This window comes from Arvicanthis niloticus, chromosome 4 (assembly GCF_011762505.2).
Source record: "Arvicanthis niloticus isolate mArvNil1 chromosome 4, mArvNil1.pat.X, whole genome shotgun sequence".
NCBI lineage: Eukaryota > Metazoa > Chordata > Mammalia > Rodentia > Muridae > Arvicanthis > Arvicanthis niloticus.
The window spans coordinates 29444515-29464350 of NC_047661.1; the positions used below are offsets into that span (position 1 = coordinate 29444515).

General features: G+C 41.8%; 1 protein-coding gene and 1 long non-coding RNA gene across 5 annotated transcripts in view; one reads left to right on the plus strand and one right to left on the minus strand.

Annotated features, from left to right (window-relative positions):
- LOC143441974 (uncharacterized) overlaps positions 1-3157 on the minus strand; it is a 77725-nt gene extending 74568 nt beyond the window's left edge. For both annotated transcript variants that reach the window (XR_013109788.1, XR_013109787.1), the window contains exons 1-2: positions 3060-3157; positions 510-648 (exon numbers count right to left, since the gene is read on the minus strand). This is a non-coding gene — a long non-coding RNA (uncharacterized LOC143441974). The remainder of the gene's footprint in view (positions 1-509; positions 649-3059) is intronic.
- Positions 3158-3281: 124 nt separating this feature from the next.
- Positions 3282-19836, plus strand: part of Pcdh10 (protocadherin 10) — a 58087-nt gene continuing 41532 nt past the window's right edge. For 2 of the 3 annotated variants that reach the window (XM_034500406.2, XM_034500407.2), the window contains exons 1-4: positions 3282-6789; positions 8395-8453; positions 8993-9099; positions 17394-17699. In XM_034500406.2, coding sequence (XP_034356297.1) covers positions 4159-6789; positions 8395-8453; positions 8993-9099; positions 17394-17699 — 3103 coding nt within the window. In that variant the 5' untranslated portion in view covers positions 3282-4158. The remainder of the gene's footprint in view (positions 6790-8394; positions 8454-8992; positions 9100-17393; positions 17700-19836) is intronic. The other variant, XM_034500408.2, reaches the window with a different exon arrangement.

Sequence of the window (19836 nt, forward strand, 5' to 3'; positions counted from 1 at the left end):
GTGCCTTCTTACTTCCAGAGGGGGGGAGAAAAAAGGCGGTATCACATACACATATAACCCAAGATTTTCATGAAAACTGATTTTTATAATCTCTTTACAAATGATTAAACACCTTTCTCTCCCCGTCCTGGAGTGCAGCTTGTTATGGAACAGACAGCTGGTGCTCCTTGGCCTCAGAGGATGGGGATGGGGGTTGGGGGGGGGGGAGAGATTACAAGCATTTGCTTCCCCTACTTCAGTAAGGCAGAGCTCAGGGACAAAGTCCAGAAGCTGCTCCCTCCCCCAGACCGCTGGATTTCTTAACTTCAGTAAACACTAGGATTCAAAGAAAGGCAAACAAGGAAAGATTAGGCAAAGGTGGAGGGAGAAAAGTATCTGCCTAATTGCTACTAAGACAGAAAACTTACATGTTTAGCTCAAAAGACATTTTTGAAGAAAAATTTAAGTACTGTTTTTGAGTTCAAGATCACAGGATTCGTTTCTTTTAAGGACTTTATTATAATGCCCACCTGCAAATGTTGGATGCGAACAAACTGCTCTTGCAATCGTCCTTGGCTCGAGCTTTCTCAGGGAGGGCAGAGGGTCTGGATCACTTTTTATTTGGCTAGGGAGAGTCCATTGCCACCGCTATAGTCCAGGGGATGGCGCCTCGGAGACAAAAAAAAGTCAGTGAGGCCAGAGCGGTGGAGGATCCTGGCTTTGCGTTGGTGGCCTGGACTCAGGCCTCTGTGACCCGCAGAATCCAGCAGAGCCCCCAACAGGCAAACCCTACAAAGGCAGAAGAAGGCGGGCTCCACAGCAAAATTATTTCACTTGCCCTATGCTGCTTTCGCCGCTAGGAGACGCCTGTAACCCACGTTTCTGGAGACGGTTCCCATTCAAACACAGCTGCCACCATTTAAAAAAAAAAAAAAAAAAAAAAAAAAAGCGGCTCAAGTGTTACAGTGGATGCACTGATTATTTACAGGGAAATCTGGCCATCTCTTCACGTTCTCATCTCCACCTCGGCAAGCTCCGTGGCTTTCCGCAAACCCCCTAAGTCAGCTCAAACTTCAAGCTCCTTTACGAGACACAAACCCTCTCCGCCAGCACATCTGCACTGTCATTCCGCAGCATGTCTCTCACACGAAAACATGCAGACACACAAGTATTCCGTTCGTACAAATAAACACATTAAAGCATTACCGTCGTGTTTTAATTTTTTTTTAAATGTCCGGGGTTTCTGATGAGTCAGCTTGAGGGGCTAGAAAAATTGCATTTTAATGCTGTAGATCTGAAGGGAGGGGGAGGGGCGGGAAGCACAGATGGCCACAGTATATTAATATTCGGATACACGATGAGCCCCTTTTCATTGATCCACAGGTCCTTTTTCTGCTCTGCCGCTTTATTCTCCGCCGCAGACGTGACTCTAAAATCATTTTAAACTGCAGCGGTTTGAGCTTGTTTTTGGCGGATGGTCAATTCACTGCAGCTGGAAAAGGCTTAGCCATGTTTGCCTGCTCCTTTTCCACCTATCCTATTTAAGGTAGAACCCATCTCTCAGCAAGAGGCGAGTAGTAAGGGTAGGGGAGCAGGCGGTTAGACACGGACTCTCCGGAGTGGTCAGAGCATGCCTCGCTGTCAATCACGCGTGGGGACGCGCACTCCTAATTTTTTTCCAGAAGGCATTGTAGCGTACCTTGCGGGCGCGGGGGGGGGGGGTGGGGAGCGGGGGGACAGGGGGCTGGGAAGGAGTATGGGAGGGGGAACTATTCTTTCCCTCTGGTTTCAGTGGCGTTACTCCTGGGTCATTCATTACCAGGAAAGCCTCTAGGGAGTCATTCTAGTCTTTGGCTTAAAGGGCTCCACCGGAAAATAAACAACCCATTCCTTGCGGGCAGCATGTTGATTAGTATTTAAACGTATTATTCGATATCTATCCTTGAAGAATGGGCATTCAGTGCTCTCTCCCAGCAGTAGAGAGTTCGTTCCCGCCGCCTTATAACTTCACGGCAACTGGGCGTGTGGATATACCTCTGAAGTGGATACCGGTGGCTAATCAGGCGCGCGACTCAGAATCCCGGGACTGCTCCCCAGGGATTCGCAAGGAGCTGAGCTTGCGGTCAGCGAGGACGAGGGCCGGCACCAGGAGTGTGCGATCCTGCCGGTGGATTCCCGCAGCGGTGCACACTCGATCCCTCTGTGCATGTGCACCGCACGGCTCACCGCCCCGCCCGGCCTCGCGGCCACCCCACGGTCATTCTCCAGAGAGCTGTCCCCAGGCTGGCCATGTACTTTCCCACATCCCCTCTAGTATAGAGACCGTGATGGATCGCCAAATGTAAAAGAAAAATAAATAATTAAAACAGAAATCAGGCAAAATAAAATAAAAAAATAAAAACCCGCGCTCTCCACTGCTGCCTGGCACGGAGCCAGGAGAGGCGCAGGGATACTGCTAGCGCCTCGCAGTGATGGGTGGTGCTGGCTCCCGTTCCCTAGAGTGGGTTTGAGGGTGGCGATGGCGGGCTCCCATGCAAAAACTACAAACGAGCCCCCAATCCTTGACTGGGATACTCACAGTTCGAAACAATGTCCCCAAACGAGTTAATTTACTAAGCAAGCATTTTGTGGGTAGACATTAGGTGGGTAGACATTCAACCATCTGCCCGTCTATAGGAGCTGTTCTCCCAAGTCCCTTGGTCTGAATCCCTCCGCTTTAGGGGGATTCACCTCCGCACTCCCATTTCAGCCTAGTCTGTCCTCCCCGCAACGCCCCTTCGGACCCTCTTATTCTGATTGACACATGCCATTTTACGGCCGCATTTAAACTGTCCGCGCGTATCTCTGCCAGAGTCCCTTGCCTTTGGTAACCCCTGCTGACTACCGGCCCCAGGGCAACTTTCCCCTCTTCTTGGTGATTTCTTTCCACGATCAGCAGGAGGGAAAACACCTTAAAGGAAAAAAGAATGTTAGCGTCACTGGAAACCCCGCTCCTTGGAGAGGCTACCGCAGCTGTTGCTATTATGTTTTCGTATTTGCTGATGCAAACAGGGAAACCTCTCTTATTCCCTGCCCATTACCTGCGGCTGGGGACTGGGAACTTTCCGCGGCAGAGTCCCCTGCAAGCGCCTCGGGACCTGCGGGTTGTTCTTGCTCTCACACTCACACTCACTCGGGCAGCCAAGGCGAGAGTTCTGCCCCGCCCCGCCTGGCTGCCGCGTGACGTAACTACTTGACGGCCACTTTAGCCAACGAACAGTCACTCGGTGGGTGGTGCTCCTCAGCGATTGGTTGGCAGAATGAGGGCGCTGCGCAAAAACAGAGAAGCCGAGCGCTCCGAGCTCAGAAACTGCCAGCCGAGATCACAAGCATTGGGGCTGAAACAGGAGACAGGATGGACTGAGAGGAAAAGAGGCAGGTTAGGGGGAGAGAGGCTTGCAAAGGGAACAGCAGAAAAGGAATCGCTGGTTGTGTTCACAGCAGAGCGAGAGCTAGTGGAGTTGAGGACAGACACAAGACTATGAAAGCCAAGAAATGCAAAGAGAGGCAGAGGGAAGAAAATGCCAAGAGGAACGTCTATCCGGAGAAATGAAGAGAATGAAAGTTTTATGCTGCAGAACGGCTCCGTGTTTTTCCGGCACAAAATTCTCTCGCTGTCTTTAAGCCCGCTCGCGTTTGCCAGCCGTTGATATCAAGAGGCATGTTCAGTGGTGCCGGCAGCATCTCCTCTTCCTTCTTTTCCTCTTCATCTTCCTCCTCTTCTTCTTCTTCCTCCTCCACATTCTCCTCCCATCAGCAAGAAGACAAACCTAGGACAGTCTTGAAATATCGAAATTTCCTCCTTGGGATTTGCCAGCGCCGCGTTGCGCCAACACTGTCGGAATAAAGGAGGCTGACTATTGTATGATCGTTATTTTATTAATTGGTCAGTGGGAAGATTACGGCTGAGCATAAGGGACATCTGTCACCCTTTCTGCGCTAAGATTGAAAAATGAGGCTGGATTCGGAGAAGCTCTAAAATGAAGCAAAGGGAATAACAATTTTAAGACAGCCATCAGAAGCCCACCCACGCAGCACACTTTTATTTATATTTTTTAGATTATTATTTTTTTGGTGGTTGGGGGGAGGTGATCGGGTGGCTGGCTGGCTACTGGAGAGCTGCTTCCTTTCCTTTTGGAAATGATTGTGCTGTTATTCTTTGCTTTGCTCTGGATGGTGGACGGAGTCTTTTCCCAGCTTCATTATACTGTGCAGGAGGAGCAGGAACATGGCACTTTCGTGGGGAATATCGCTGAAGACCTGGGCTTGGACATTACAAAACTTTCAGCTCGCAGGTTTCAGACGGTGGCCAACTCACGGACCCCTTACTTGGACCTCAATCTGGAGACCGGGGTTCTGTACGTAAACGAAAAGATAGATCGCGAGCAGATCTGTAAGCAGAGCCCCTCTTGTGTCCTGCACCTGGAAGTCTTTCTGGAGAACCCGCTGGAGCTGTTCCGAGTGGAGATCGAAGTGCTGGACATCAATGACAACCCTCCCTCCTTCCCAGAGCCCGACCTGACAGTGGAGATCTCAGAGAGCGCTACACCAGGCACCCGCTTTCCCTTGGAGAGCGCCTTCGACCCAGACGTGGGGACCAACTCCTTGCGAGACTACGAGATAACCCCAAATAGCTACTTCTCGCTAGACGTACAGACCCAGGGAGATGGCAACCGATTCGCCGAGCTGGTCCTGGAGAAGCCACTGGACCGAGAACAGCAAGCGGTGCACCGCTACGTGCTGACCGCGGTGGACGGGGGAGGAGGGGGAGGAGGAGGGGAAGGAGGGGGAGGCGGTGGGGGAGCTGGCCTGCCCCCCCAGCAGCAGCGTACTGGCACGGCCTTGCTCACCATCCGAGTGCTCGACTCCAACGACAATGTGCCCGCGTTTGACCAACCCGTCTACACTGTTTCCCTACCAGAGAATTCTCCCCCTGGCACGCTGGTGATTCAGCTTAATGCCACCGACCCTGATGAAGGCCAGAACGGCGAGGTCGTGTACTCGTTCAGTAGTCACATTTCGCCCAGGGCTCGGGAGCTCTTCGGACTGTCGCCGCGCACGGGCCGGCTGGAGGTGAGCGGCGAGCTGGACTATGAAGAGAGCCCAGTGTACCAGGTGTATGTCCAAGCCAAGGACTTGGGTCCCAATGCCGTGCCTGCGCACTGCAAGGTTCTGGTGAGAGTGCTGGATGCCAACGACAACGCACCAGAGATCAGTTTCAGCACAGTGAAAGAGGCGGTGAGCGAGGGTGCGGCCCCTGGCACGGTGGTGGCTCTGTTCAGCGTGACCGATCGGGACTCTGAGGAGAACGGGCAGGTGCAGTGTGAGCTGCTGGGAGACGTGCCGTTCCGCCTCAAGTCTTCCTTCAAGAATTACTACACTATCGTGACGGAAGCTCCCTTGGACCGAGAGGCTGGGGACTCCTACACTCTGACCGTGGTGGCCCGCGACCGGGGAGAGCCTTCACTCTCCACCAGTAAGTCGATTCAGGTTCAAGTGTCAGATGTGAATGACAATGCGCCGCGCTTCAGCCAGCCGGTCTACGACGTGTATGTGACAGAAAATAATGTGCCGGGTGCCTACATTTATGCGGTGAGCGCCACGGACCGCGACGAAGGGGCCAATGCAAAATTAACCTACTCTATCCTAGAGTGCCAGATCCAGGGAATGAGCGTCTTCACCTACGTGTCCATCAACTCAGACAACGGCTACTTGTACGCCCTGAGATCCTTCGACTATGAGCAGATCAAGGACTTCAGCTTTCAAGTGGAAGCCCGCGACGCGGGCAGTCCCCAAGCGCTGACCGGCAATGCCACGGTCAACATCCTGATAGTGGATCAGAATGACAACGCCCCCGCCATCGTGGCGCCCCTTCCGGGACGCAATGGGACTCCAGCCCGCGAGGTGCTGCCGCGCTCTGCGGAACCCGGCTACCTGCTCACTCGTGTGGCCGCAGTGGACGCGGACGACGGCGAGAACGCCAGGCTCACCTACAGCATAGTGCGGGGCAACGAAATGAACCTATTCCGACTGGACTGGCGCACCGGAGAGCTCCGCACCGCGCGCCGGGTCCCAGCCAAGCGCGACCCCCAGCGGCCTTATGAGCTGGTGATCGAGGTGCGCGACCACGGGCAGCCGCCCCTGTCCTCAACAGCCACCCTGGTGGTTCAGCTGGTGGATGGAGCGGTAGAGCCCCTGGGCGGGGGCGGGGACCGAGGCGGAGGGTCCGGGGAACACCTGCGCCCCAGCCGCTCTGGAGGCGGGGAAACGTCACTGGACCTCACACTCATCCTCATCATCGCACTGGGCTCCGTGTCCTTCATCTTCCTGCTGGCCATGATCGTATTGGCCGTGCGCTGTCAAAAAGAGAAAAAACTCAACATCTACACGTGTCTCGCGAGTGATTGCTGCCTCTGCTGCTGCTGCTGCGGAAATGGGAGCTCCACCTGCTGCGGCCGCCAAGCCCGGGCGCGCAAGAAGAAACTCAGCAAGTCAGATATCATGTTGGTGCAGAGCGCCAATGTCCCTAGCAACCCGGCCCAGGTGCCGGTGGAGGAGTCCGGAGGCTTCGGTTCCCATCACCACAACCAGAACTATTGCTATCAGGTCTGCCTCACCCCGGAGTCCGCCAAGACCGACCTGATGTTCCTGAAGCCCTGCAGCCCTTCCCGGAGTACAGACGCTGAACACAATCCCTGCGGAGCCATCGTCACCGGGTACAGCGACCAGCAACCAGACATCATTTCCAACGGAAGCATTTTGTCCAACGAGGTAAGGCTGAAGCGAAAGAACCACCATCTCTCATCTCCTCCATCAGAAAGCCTCCTTTAGCCTGGCCCTGCATCTCTTCTGGTGCACTGTGTATCTATCTTAAGGTGTTAGCTTGTTTGTGTAGCTGTGGAAAGGGGAGGATGTGGGGGTCACCTTTTCTCACCTCTTGGTATGTAACCTAACTTCCTTGTTGTTCCTGACTGAGCTCCACCCCTTTAATTTTATTTTCATCCTCCCCCCCCCCCTTTGCTTCTTTGTAAGCTTGGAGCTTCCTCCTCCCTCTACTATATTTAAGGTCCGACCTTCTTTGAAACCTGGGGGAATATATGAGAAAAAGCTTGGAAAGAAAGAGAGGGAAGTGTGGGGGAGGGGCCTATCACTGACAAAGGTCTTTTTCTCTTTGCATCTGTCCCAGGCATTAATAAAGTTGGTTCAATTTTGGTTCTTTTATCGCTGTTTTCAGTCGCGTGTACCGGTGAGCGATAGATTGTTTAACTTTGTAGGTTGCCTAAATTGGATTGCATGTTTAGTGATCAGTTCCTTCTCTGAAAAAAAGAAAACAGAAAAAGAAAAAAAAAAAAAAACCCACAACGTTCAAGTCAATTCTGCTCTGGACAGCTTTAACACAAGCTTTTGAAGTCGAATGCCCACACAGTGTGAATTTGAATGAAGTTCCTTTGGCACAGAACCCTGTAAGAGTAAACTAACTGAAAGCTTGAACAATTGTCTTAAATATATCAGTTCAGTAATAATTACTTCCTTGCCACTTTTTTTTTTATTATTTTAAGGAATTGCCTACTGTTGGCTTCTTTTTTCATCAAAGAATTTGGCTTGTCAATTCCAATTTCTTTTTAAAAGATGGAGACATAGTGGCAAAGTTGGAGGATGGGGAGTGGGGAGAGCCATGTAAAACAAAGTTTGGACTGAGAAGGTGTGTGGGCCTTGGGGAGCCTGCAGAGGGTCTCTGGAGGGAAGGTGGGGCAGGGTTATGACAGTCTCTCTTGGCATCTCTTTATTTTGAGTCTCAGATATAACTTATTGACTTTCACGAATATTTGTATAGCTCACTTGTATCCTAAGTACCTTTCAAAAATAAACAACAAAATAATTCGAGAAAATATCCAAACTTTTTCTTATTGAGCGTGCTGTTTTTTCTTGTGTCCATCCGTATCCACTTAAACACTCTGTAGACTATTGTAAGACAAGATGCAGACTACAATTAGCGTAATTTTATGGTAGACACAACAGTTTATTGAGCCTAGGTATAAGGGTTTTGTTTGTTTGTTTTGTTTTTTGCATACTCTTTTTAAATAAGACACATTACTGTGGGCCAGAGAATCTGTTTTTGTTTTGTTTTTTAACCATTACACCTGAGTTTAAAAAACAAATCCATTTTCAAATGTCTAGTTTCAAATGTCTCTACACATTTCTCCTGTTCTTAGCCAGCCATCACCAGGCTGTGGTCTTATGAAAACCTTAAAATTCCTTCAAATATGCACAATATATACACATGCTTAAATCCAATATAGTTCTTATTCTCAGAAGCAGGATGGTCATTGTACCCTCTGAATTTTAGTGCTCTTTATTTATTTATTTTTTTCCTAGAATAAACACCAGCGAGCAGAGCTCAGCTATCTAGTTGACAGACCTCGCCGAGTTAACAGGTATGAAATATTTTCAATCCTCAGTTTTCTGTGTGAACAGTTACTTACCTAATATAAGGAAGAAGTAGGTGTGTTGTTTCATAGGAAAAGACATAATGTATAAGGCATTTTAAACAGAGGCAGGGCATGACTACTGTATATAATTTATTTATCTCTCTACCGTTAGCTATACAATATGCTTTCATTTATATAAAAAATATAAAATACTTTGCCAGCTTCCGTGACTTATCTACATACACATTCATATATATCTTATTTTTAAAAAAGGCCTACACATGTACTTAGCTCCAGACATAGAATAATGTCCAAACTTTACCTTTCATTTTGCAATTGACTGTGAAGGCTCCATTTTTAGGGAGTTATATTTAAGTGGTAAAAATGAGCTTTATGTGGAAATTCCAAGTGTCTGCAGCACACATCAGTGACCATGTGGTGGCAGAAGAATGTTTTCTGTGTTTCTTCACCTTTCTTTCTTTCTTCTTCTTCTTCTTCTTCTTTTTTTTTTTTTAATTCTAACATTATCCTTTTTATGTTTCTAGTTCTGCATTCCAGGAAGCTGACATAGTAAGCTCTAAGGACAGCGGCCATGGAGACAGTGAACAGGGAGATAGTGATCATGACGTCACCAACCGTGGCCAGTCAGCTGGTAAGTGTGATCAAAGAACAATCTAAATACCCATTATGTTGCTGTTTATTTAAATACATCTCCAATGGATGATGAGTTAGGTGATGGTCTGTCTTCTATTGGACATTGTATGCTCAAAAGAAGGTTGTGAAAAGTGTTACTTCTCTTTAGAGTGTTTAGGTTATGAATTAGTTGACCAGTGGCCCATGACTGGGCCCTAGAATCTAAACACTGCATGCCAGAGAAACATATTTTGCATATAAAGTATCACTTATGAAGGGAGTGATGTTAAAAGTCGCAAATGGACTGAAAGTCTAGTTTCTAGTTCTGGATCTCTGGACTTCAGAACATTTGTAATAGACATTTGATAATTAGCGTTGTCAGTGCATCAAATACGAGTTTGTTCTTTAAGGATGTGTAAGATCTAATAATAATTACCAATACTAAAACAAAGTATAAGACATAAACTATCTACCTTAAGATGAAATAAAATTGCTTGCTTTTTCTCTGCTTCCATTTGGATTTCACCCATGAAAGATGTTTGCTGAATTCTTTCTTCTTAACTCTGTGTTTATTTGAAACATAGAGGAAATGGGAAAGCCTGGGAAATTCTTGAAACATCTGAAAAATGTACATCACTGGGTTGCCTCTGGGTGACACCTATTTGTCTTGAGACTTGACTTTGATTTTATTCCATAAAACGCTGGAGTTTTAATTTTCAAGGTACTATTAGTCCTTGAAAGTATTCATTCCTTAACACACTTAGTAGCCCTGGGAATGGTGCCGAGGCATTGTGTCAAAGGGCAGCGCACACCCAGTAGAGCCTGGCAGCAGTGGATGCTACAAGCTTCTCAGTTGGCTAATGTGTGCTCTATCTGTGGCTGCTTAGTCTTGGGAAACCCAGGCAGGAGGAAAGGGGAAAAAAAGGCTGCTCAAGGGTCTCTTTATATTGCTGCAAGTCATTAATATGCAGACCTAATGAGACTTGAGAACTGCCAAGAATCCCCGGAGGTCCCTGCCCCTTGCGGGCCTTCACGCTAAGTGAACAGAGCATCTATTTAGTGTCTGGGATCCTGACAACAAACCAGATCTTGCCAGCAGTTTATATGTGAGTACAAAGTCCCTTTCATGTTTGCCCTATATGTGGTATATGATTTATTGTTATCGTTTAAAAACTGTACATTTAGAACTATTGGTTTCTATTTTCTGCAAGTTTTCTAATTTAACCCCAGCCTCTTACAAAAGATTTGGCGTCAGAAAACTGCTACATGTTTCTTTGCATATATTTTATTTCTTTCCCACCCACCGCCTTTTGTGGTTTTCTTTCTTTTACTTTAAGTAGCACCCCAGACCCAGTGAGCATTTTAGTCAGCATAGTCACTTAGAAATACAAAGTGAGCCTAGTAATCTATGCAAAGGAAAAGGAATGAATAAAAGTTCTCAAGAAGAGCTAGGTTGTTACACAGATTTTCCTGCTAGCCTGTCTTCATGAGAGCTATTTTATTTCACAGCACAGTGTTGCTATTTTGCTAATGATTCTTCCAAAGAATTTGAGATTTTAGAGACTTTTAAGGACCATTAAAATGCTAAAATGTGTTCTGCAACACGTTTTAAATAGTCAAGGCAGTGTTTAGTTTTTATCATCTAAGCGCTGAACTTTTTGCCCCCATATCTAAGTTGTTAAATGTGTAAAAGTGATATAGAATTACCACTCCATTTATGCAGCTCAGTGGTAACAGGGTAGACACAATGCACTGGGCACAATAATTGCTGTTTTGCAGTTGTAAGAAAGCACTTACAGTGAGAAGTAATTGCACCTTTGTGTTGAATTGATCAGTTGTAATATGCTTAATTTTATAGTAAGAAGTATTCTGAGTCTTTTGAAAGTAAAAAATCTGAATGCATAAAATTAAAATGTCTTTTACTAAGTGATGTTTTGCAACCTATATTACTGTTTTGAATTCTAAACCTCACAGTAAGTAGCAGAAATATTTCAGAAGTCAAGGTAGTTTTTTTTTTTTTTTAATGTGATTTATTTCTGTGTAAAGACAACTTATGGTGATCTTCCAAATTTGAAAAATTAGCTAATTAAGCAAATGTCACTTAGCATGTTAGAAGAAAATATAAAATGAATGGAGGAGTGAAAGTGGAAAGATTATCCCAAATTTTCTCCTGAGCTTGTGTTTCTTCCCAATGCACAATGCGACCTACTGTTTCACCTGTTCAAATTGACTAACTCTTTTTTACTTGTTCATTTTTTTCTTTGATAATCTTCTTATACTTATGTATCTGCACATGAAATCTGTCCTTTCCTGAATTGTTTCCATTTTTGGTCCTTTATTTTTCCCCTTCTTGCTTTTCTGCTATCTAAGCCTGCAGCAGTTCCAAACCTTCACAGAAAAGCTGCAGACAAGAAGGCAGCTGGAGAGAGTCACATGAGCTTTCTCAGTTGGCCACTGCACCTGGCTCTGTGCACAAAATTATTGGGCTTGACCACTGCTCCGTGGCACTTTGCTTTCTATAGCCTTGTCAAGGTGCTTTCCGTTTTTTTCAGTGTACTATTGATGTATCGGTTAGATATGGCAGAGGTCCAGGAAGATGTGGTGAAGGCCTGCAAAAGCCATCACAAGAGGGAAAACTGATTAACCACAGCTAAATGGCTAAAAAGTGGATTTAAAATTTTTTCCAAGCTTCTTTAGTAAGTCAGTATATTAAAACATTTAATTTTCTATGTTAGAATAAGGGTATAACATCTTAGTTATATGATTTTAAATATTATTAATATCATTGAGGTATATTTGTACAAATCTATTTAAGAAACTGGTCTCTAGTTGTAAGAAACTGGTCTTCATTAAATGTCTAGGCTATGAAAATACTATAAATTATAATTTTTTTCATGTCTATCTCTTTCAAAGGATATGCTTAAAGGAGGATTCTAGATAATTTAGTCACTTTTAACAACTAAAAATTGCCATCTTAAAACATAAGATGTTAATTCATCATGCATGGCAAACTACTGAATATAAATTTAAAAATAAATAACTAAAATAATCAGTATTTTAAAGATAATAAAGTATATCATGCATTATATTAAATCATTGGAAGAGAACAACATCTGCCAGAGAATTATTAATTTTCATGAACTACAAATATCTTTTCTTAATTTCAGCAAGATTTTAGATGTTGGCAAATAAAGCTTTGACTTACGAGTAAAGGGAATTCACTCCAGTTTTTTACAAAAATCTGCTCAAGTTTCTGATGAATCTATTAGATAAACCCTGATAATGTGACAATGCTTATAATTGGGAAATATATAGAAGACAATATACTGAAAGAAGGTGGAAAAAGCTACACACATTGTGAACGACAATAGTGTGGGATAGAATTTTGATGTGCATTTTTTATTTATTGATGTGAGTTGTAATGATAAATATCTGACACTGGCATGTTTGTATAACTGTAGTTAATATCTATAAAATACTTTAAGATACTTAGAAAGATGGCTAGAAATTTTCTCCAAAATGAAATTTGTTTTCTTTAAATTCATTTTATCACACATACTGAAGGTTTGATTAGAAAAAGCATCGTTTTGAAAGGAACACATATTGGACACACTTCTTATTTTCTTAAGCATAACAGTTCTCAGCAGGACCATCTACTGCTACAGACTAAAATACAAATATGTGTATATTAAAATTTATCTGAGTCTATCTTTGTAAAACAGGCAGTCTCTTATATCAGCTGTCATAATTGCAAAATAGTTTATTCCTGAGGACTGGAAGGAAATGATTGGAAATAATGATTGCAGGTAAAATCACATATTTTAAGACATTTAGTATTTATCCTCAATAGTATTTGAATATTTGAATAGTAAACAAATACTAAGTAGTATTTTAAAAATTTGAACTGTGTTTTTCATGTCTGTATACATTAAATAGGTTTGTTTGTAAATGCACTTCATAAAGAAAACAATAAGTTAAATTTACTAAAATTTGGACCTTCAGTCTGAGACTGAAAACTAGTAAGAACAATGTGGATGCCCGGATTTACAACACAGGTACTGAAATTGGGTACCTGTGATGTGGTCACGTTTTCAAAAGAAAGTTAAATGCTTTTCTATGTATTTGGTAATTAAAGATACAGGGTCAATGTGACTAATGATAAATGATAAAAGGACGCTGTTTGTCATCTACCAGCTCCCCCGTGTGTGAGGAACCTTAATGGGATACATTTATTTCATTCTCAAACTATTTATCTAAATGACAAATGAAAAAGTCAATTTTCTATTAATTTCTCTGTTGCTTATTTGAAGTTTATTGATTATTATGTGGTTTTCATTTTCATTTCTGTATCTGATTTTTCTTCATGAGAAATAGATCCACTCATTTTGCTGATAAAACTGGTGAAGTACTCAGGCCCTACTCGAGAGACCTCACCTTCCATTGCAGTTATGTACAAGGATGTGTAAGATTGCCAAAAACATTCCACACTATTGGTTTATAAATTTACTTAAAACATTGCTTAAAAGTTTTTCTCTTATTGAGTGATACTGCTTTCACCAAGCTATCAATGTTCCTTAATTTTTGTCAATATCATGCAGTGTGTACTTTTTGTACATTCTTAGTTCATACAAATTTTTATATAATCTGAGGAAATTTTAACCAACCTCTAGTAATTAGTAGATATAGAAAAGAATCACCTATTTTCAAGATGAAAAAACATGTACAATTCAATATACAATTACATATCAAAAGGAATTTCTATCAAATATCTTCTAGTATCATTGAAAAATATTACTGACATTAGTTTATTACTAAGATATTGTAACCTGAATTACAGTGAATACATGGACATGAATACATAAAAAAAAGATAAATGATAAAAGAAGATTGCTAGTCACCTAACAGCTCCCCTGAGGAGGACCCTTAGTGGGATACATTTATTTCATTCTCAAACTATTTATCTAAATGACAAATGAGAAAGTCTGTTTTCATACATTTGGATGTATTTGCCCATTTAAAATGATATGCACCAGTTATACGAAAAAAATGTTATTAATTGGAAAATGTTGCATTAGTCCCTATCTTTCCTTAATCTAAAACAATTGTAAATTAACTTTTTGAACTAAAACTTTATCAATTATCCAATTTATTATCTAATATTTATTTAATTTTTAAAACTTTTATCTTCTCTCATATGTTACATCTGACCACAGTTTCCCCCTCCCTCCACTCCTCTTTATCCTTCACACCACCTCCCTTCTCCACTCCTTCATTTCCCTTTAAAAAAAAAAAAAGCAGACCTCCCAGCAATTCCACCCAACATAGCCTAACAAGATATGATCCGACTGAGCACAAAGCCTCATATTAAGGCTGAATGAGGCAATCCAAATAGGTGGAAAAGGTTCCCAAGTGTAGGCAAAAGAGTCAGAGGTACCCCAACTCGCATTATCAGAAGTCCCAGAAGAACACCAACCTAACTACATAAACATATTTGCAGAGGACCTAGCTCTGACCCATATAGGGTTTGTAAGCTTCAGTCTCTGAGAGCCCCTACAAGCCATACTTAGTTGATTCTGTGCACCATGTACAGGAGGGATCCACTTTAGTTTTAAAATAATTATACATATTTATTTTTCTCTTAGATGTAACTTTTGTGGTACAGAAGAGCTGGCTTTTTCTCACCACTATATCAAATAGATAAAATTTTAGCGTCAGTGGGCCCAAATATAAGACATGTTCCTGGGATGCTGCCTATACAGCATATGAACATGTAACAGGGATGTTCTCTTTCTCTTTTAACATACATATCTTCTTGTAGAAATAGGATGTATATAGAGTGTAGTGAAACGTCTCCAGGATTTTCACTGTGTTCCAAGTCAGATTTTGTAATCCCAATTTCAGCATTTAAACTCCTCAAGAAATTACTCACCAGTAGTTCACTTTCAGGCTTGTGAATGACAATCATTAATAGGATGTTATAATCAAAGGTATTGACTTACCATTACACATAAATTTATATAAAATAAAAAGTCATTATTCAGTGATATTAAAAAATGGCAAATATCTTGGTATTGTTTCCTTGAAAATAATCTTGTCATTGAAGGCCGTTAACTATAAAACTATTGTATAAATTCTACAAGTTTCACTATTTTGAAATATTATCTTGTATAAACACTTTTCAAGTACACTTGCATGTAAATCAATGTGTACCACAGTTCTTCAGTTGAAACACTAAAGCTTCCTTCGAGAGTTCAAAGAATTCTAGATACCTGTGAAATTTAGAATAAAAGGTACTCATTAATTAAATATTCTATGTTAATTTGTACAATTCCAGTTTTTCATGCATTTCAAAGATTTTGTCGTATAAATTAATCATGCTTTAGTTATTTGAAATTAATCAAAATTATACTTGCCAGATGTCTCAGTGGAAAGAAGTCTTTGCAGCTAAATCACATGAACTGAGTTTCATCCTAACTAATCACATCATGGAAGGAGAAAAACCATCTATATAAGCTGTGTTCTGACCTGACCACGTGCCTTGGCATGTATACACTCATACAAACATCTCTCTCTCTCTGTCTGTCTCTGTCTCTCTCCCTCTCTCTCTCTTTCTCTCTCTCTGTCTCTGTCTCTCTCCCTCTCTCCCTCTCTCTCTCTCTCTCTCTCTCACACACACACACATACACACACATACACACACAAATATGAAAATGGGTATAATTTTAAAACACTAGGAAATTTTATCAGTATTTAAAGCACTCAATAAATAAACTAGCATTCTTAGAAGAACATCGGAATGATCCTTTTGTTTAATGTTCTGTTCGTGTTGTGCTATACACCAAGTGTGTATCAGGCTTGGCATGGTGGCGGTGGACTGTAGCCTCAGATTTTGGGAAACTTAAGACAAGACAATTAAGAGCTTTAAGATATTCTAGACTACTTAGCAAGTTCTAAGTCAACAGGGGCTACATGGCCTATCCCTGACTCAATGAACAGAACAATTGAGACAAATGGTATTAGATACTATTTTACAGCTCTCAAAACTTCTTGAACTAGTGAGATAACTGTGTCAGGCAAGTGTTTGACTTTGACACCTGAGGATCAGAGTTTAAGCCCCCAAGTACATACAGCTAGCGATGGATGTGCTGGCATGCACTTACAATCCCAGAGCTGGGAAGAGAGAGACAGGCAGAACCCTAGAGGTCACTAGCCACACAGCAGAGCTTACTTGGCAAGGTCCAGGTCAGTGACAGACTCTGCCTAACCCCATCCTCCCCCCCCCCCCAAAGAAAACACATTCAAAACCCCAAACAAAACACATTGAATGCCATCTGATCTGCACACATTTACATCTGGAACACACACACACACACCACAGTTCTTGTATGTGATTCAAGAACTAGACTTTCTTGGTCATAATCAGGTAAAATTTAAGTCTTCTCCATTTAAGGAGAGTGGCAAAATTTGTGGTAACATTTTCAGTCTTGCTACATAAGTTAACTTAACGTTGATTAGGACAACTATTTATGTACAGATGGGCACTAAGGAAAATGTCGATATTACTTGTAGCCAATCTCCACTGCAGTTGGTTACCTTGGCTACACTAATTATAGTCATTTATTTGGGCAAGGTGGTAAATAATAATGCATATGGATTGCCAGAGTTCCAATGACAGATACCTTTGGGAACCCATTTTTCCAGGAAACTAAGAACCATACTTTTCCTCCTCATGGAATGTTCAGAACTCTTGTCATTGGTTGTTTGTCAATCAGGGCTGCATTTCTGTCAAAGTTCACCTCCCATTTGAAATTCAAAGTCTGTGGTCTTCTAACTGTTGTCAATGCTTGGTGTATCTTCTCTTGTGATTGTAGGAATAATAGCTGACACATTGTTAAGGAACTGTAGAGTAAGACATCTCAGTAGCTGGGATCTGTATAGTATCAGACCCACAGAAGATTTTTCGAATATTCCTTTTCGACTCACTATTTTCTCAACTTTTAAGATGTTGACAGCCAGCACTTTTTCCCTCCACCGGTATTCTCATTCGAGAAACTGTCACTTCTCTGCCACAGTCTCATCTTTTACATTTGCAGGGCCTTTTTTGTTTTTTAAACTCTTGTTTTAAATCACAGGGGGGATACTATTAAGAATTTCTGGTTTCCATCAGATTAAGAGAAAGCATATTTGGTCAAATGTCTTCATCTGTTACTACTACATTATCTGACTTTCCCCGACCGTACAGCTGGCCATATTGAATACATCTGGAGTTCCTTGTCTTTTCCCTTTTCCTTTCTACGATTTCTCTTCCTTCAGGTATGGATCTCTTCTCCAACTGCACTGAGGAATGTAAAGCCCTGGGCCACTCTGACCGATGCTGGATGCCTTCTTTTGTCCCTTCGGATGGACGCCAGGCTGCGGATTACCGCAGCAACCTGCATGTCCCCGGCATGGACTCTGTTCCAGACACCGAGGTCTTCGAACCTCCTGAAATCCAGCCTGGGGCAGAGCGTTCCTTCTCCACTTTCGGCAAAGAGAAGGCCCTACATGGCACTCTGGAGAGGAAGGAGCTGGACGGATTGCTGTCTAATACACGAGCGCCTTACAAACCACCATATTTGAGTAAGTATCACACAGAAGTCTATTTCAAAGTATTTCCTCTTAAGAAGTGAAATTCCACATTCTTATTTCTGAAAACAATTTGAGTACTTAAAAGAATTGATGAAAATTGTTTTTAGGTTTATACAGTAATCCAGGATGGAAAACTGAACAGTTAGCAGGAAGATGGGCTCTGATGTTCGGGCTCTATTAACAACAAAATACACACTTGGCTTTATATAGAAAATATTTTCAGATGTTCTTTATTTATCTGGAGTGCGGCAGCCTTGCTCGCTTGATTTCTGTAGATGGATAACCAAAGGCAGAGGAACCTGTGTCTTGAAATTATCAGTGGAGTCTTTTGGGGAATTTGAGGGATTGTGGAGATCAAGCTGAGGGATTTGTGCATGCCCGGCAAGCATTGGACCTCTGAGTTATGTCTCCTGGCTTAGGCTCATGTTTCCTAATGTTATCGGCTGGGTTCATCAACTAATCGCGATTTTATCCTAGTACGTCAAACACTTGAGACCAAGTTTAGAAAGCAGTGTAGACTTCAAGTTTAGTTTTCACTACAGATATTAGTGGTTTGCTGGTGAGGACTCAAGTCTATAATCAGAGCTGGAAGTACCGTATGGCAAGAGGCAATGATGATCTTGTAGCACCGAGGCTACAAACAATATTAGTTCAATACTGACGCTATATTTTCTAAGTGGATTATTTTATACAGTAATTATGACCAATAAAAATGCTTGCAAGTTATGTGATAGGTTTCCTTCAAGGATCTTGGTAATAAATTTCCACTTAATATCCACTTAATATCTGCTCCATGACATCATTTCTTTTTATGTAATGGATGAATACTATTTATAATTCGATCTTGGTTAAGCCATGCAAGTAATAATTCATAGATATAAAACTCATGGCCCCCTGATCAAAAATCAAAATCTAACTTGTCTTGAAAATCGTTTTTTTTTTCATCTTCTAATATCAAGAAATATGTCTGTTGCAATATAAGCTAGAAACAATGTATGAGAAATAAAAATGTATCATTTCTACTGAGGCTAGTAAAACAGGAAGGATTAAAAACTTGAAAAAATAAACTCAAAGTGAACACACACACACACACACACACACACACACACACATATTTAGTCCTTAAGACTATGTAATGCAGAACCACATAATAAATCCATGAGGCCACGGCTTTTCATATGAGACAATAAGAACAGGCAGGGCTCTCCTCAGATTCACAGATTTTCAAAAACCACACAATAAACCCATAAGGCCATGGCTTCTCATATCAGACAATAAGAACCCCACTGGGGCTTTCATCAGAATCACAGTGATGACAATAGTAAATATTTTGTGTTTCATGAAAGATTGTGTTTGGATTGTCAACTTATGTAGGAATACCACTGACTCCATGGGAGATCCTACTTTAGTATTTCAGAGCCTTTTAATTACGTCTCTCGTGAATCGCTAATATGTGACTAGCCTTCATTTTATTTATACTATACAAAGCATAATTGCATAAATTATTGAGAATCTAAGATCTAAATTTAAACATATTCACACATTCTAGTTAATTCAAAGTGAGCAAAATTCAAAGTTTATAGAGGAGGACCATGGTGAGTTTTAAATTGAATTGTAGATTTGAAAATTTATTTGCTCTTAAAAATAAAATGTTTTTAAAACAATATAAGTATTTTCTCATTGTTTTGTGCAGATCTAAGAATATATCTTATGGAAAACCTTTATTAGCAGTTTCAATAGGAAAAAATCAAAGGATATATAATTCTAAGGCGTCAAAGTTTATATTTTTAAATAAATGGTAATATTTTTTCTAAGAACATTTTGTCAGAATAATACACTCCACTAACAACAGAAAGGTAAATTCCCTTTTATAATACTAATGAGTACACCACTTGACAGATTTCACTTATATAAAATCATTATATGAAAGAAACTATTAACTGTCTAGTTTTTACTTTTAATAACAATAATAGTAATCATACTTGTTCATAAATAACAGTACTGTTCTGATTTTAGTGTAAATTTTTCTATTTCATAAGAATCTGTTATTCTTACTTAGGAGCCTGAATTCAGAGACCATTGATTTTATTAGTATGTATGTTAATATAATCAGATAGGAAATCTATTA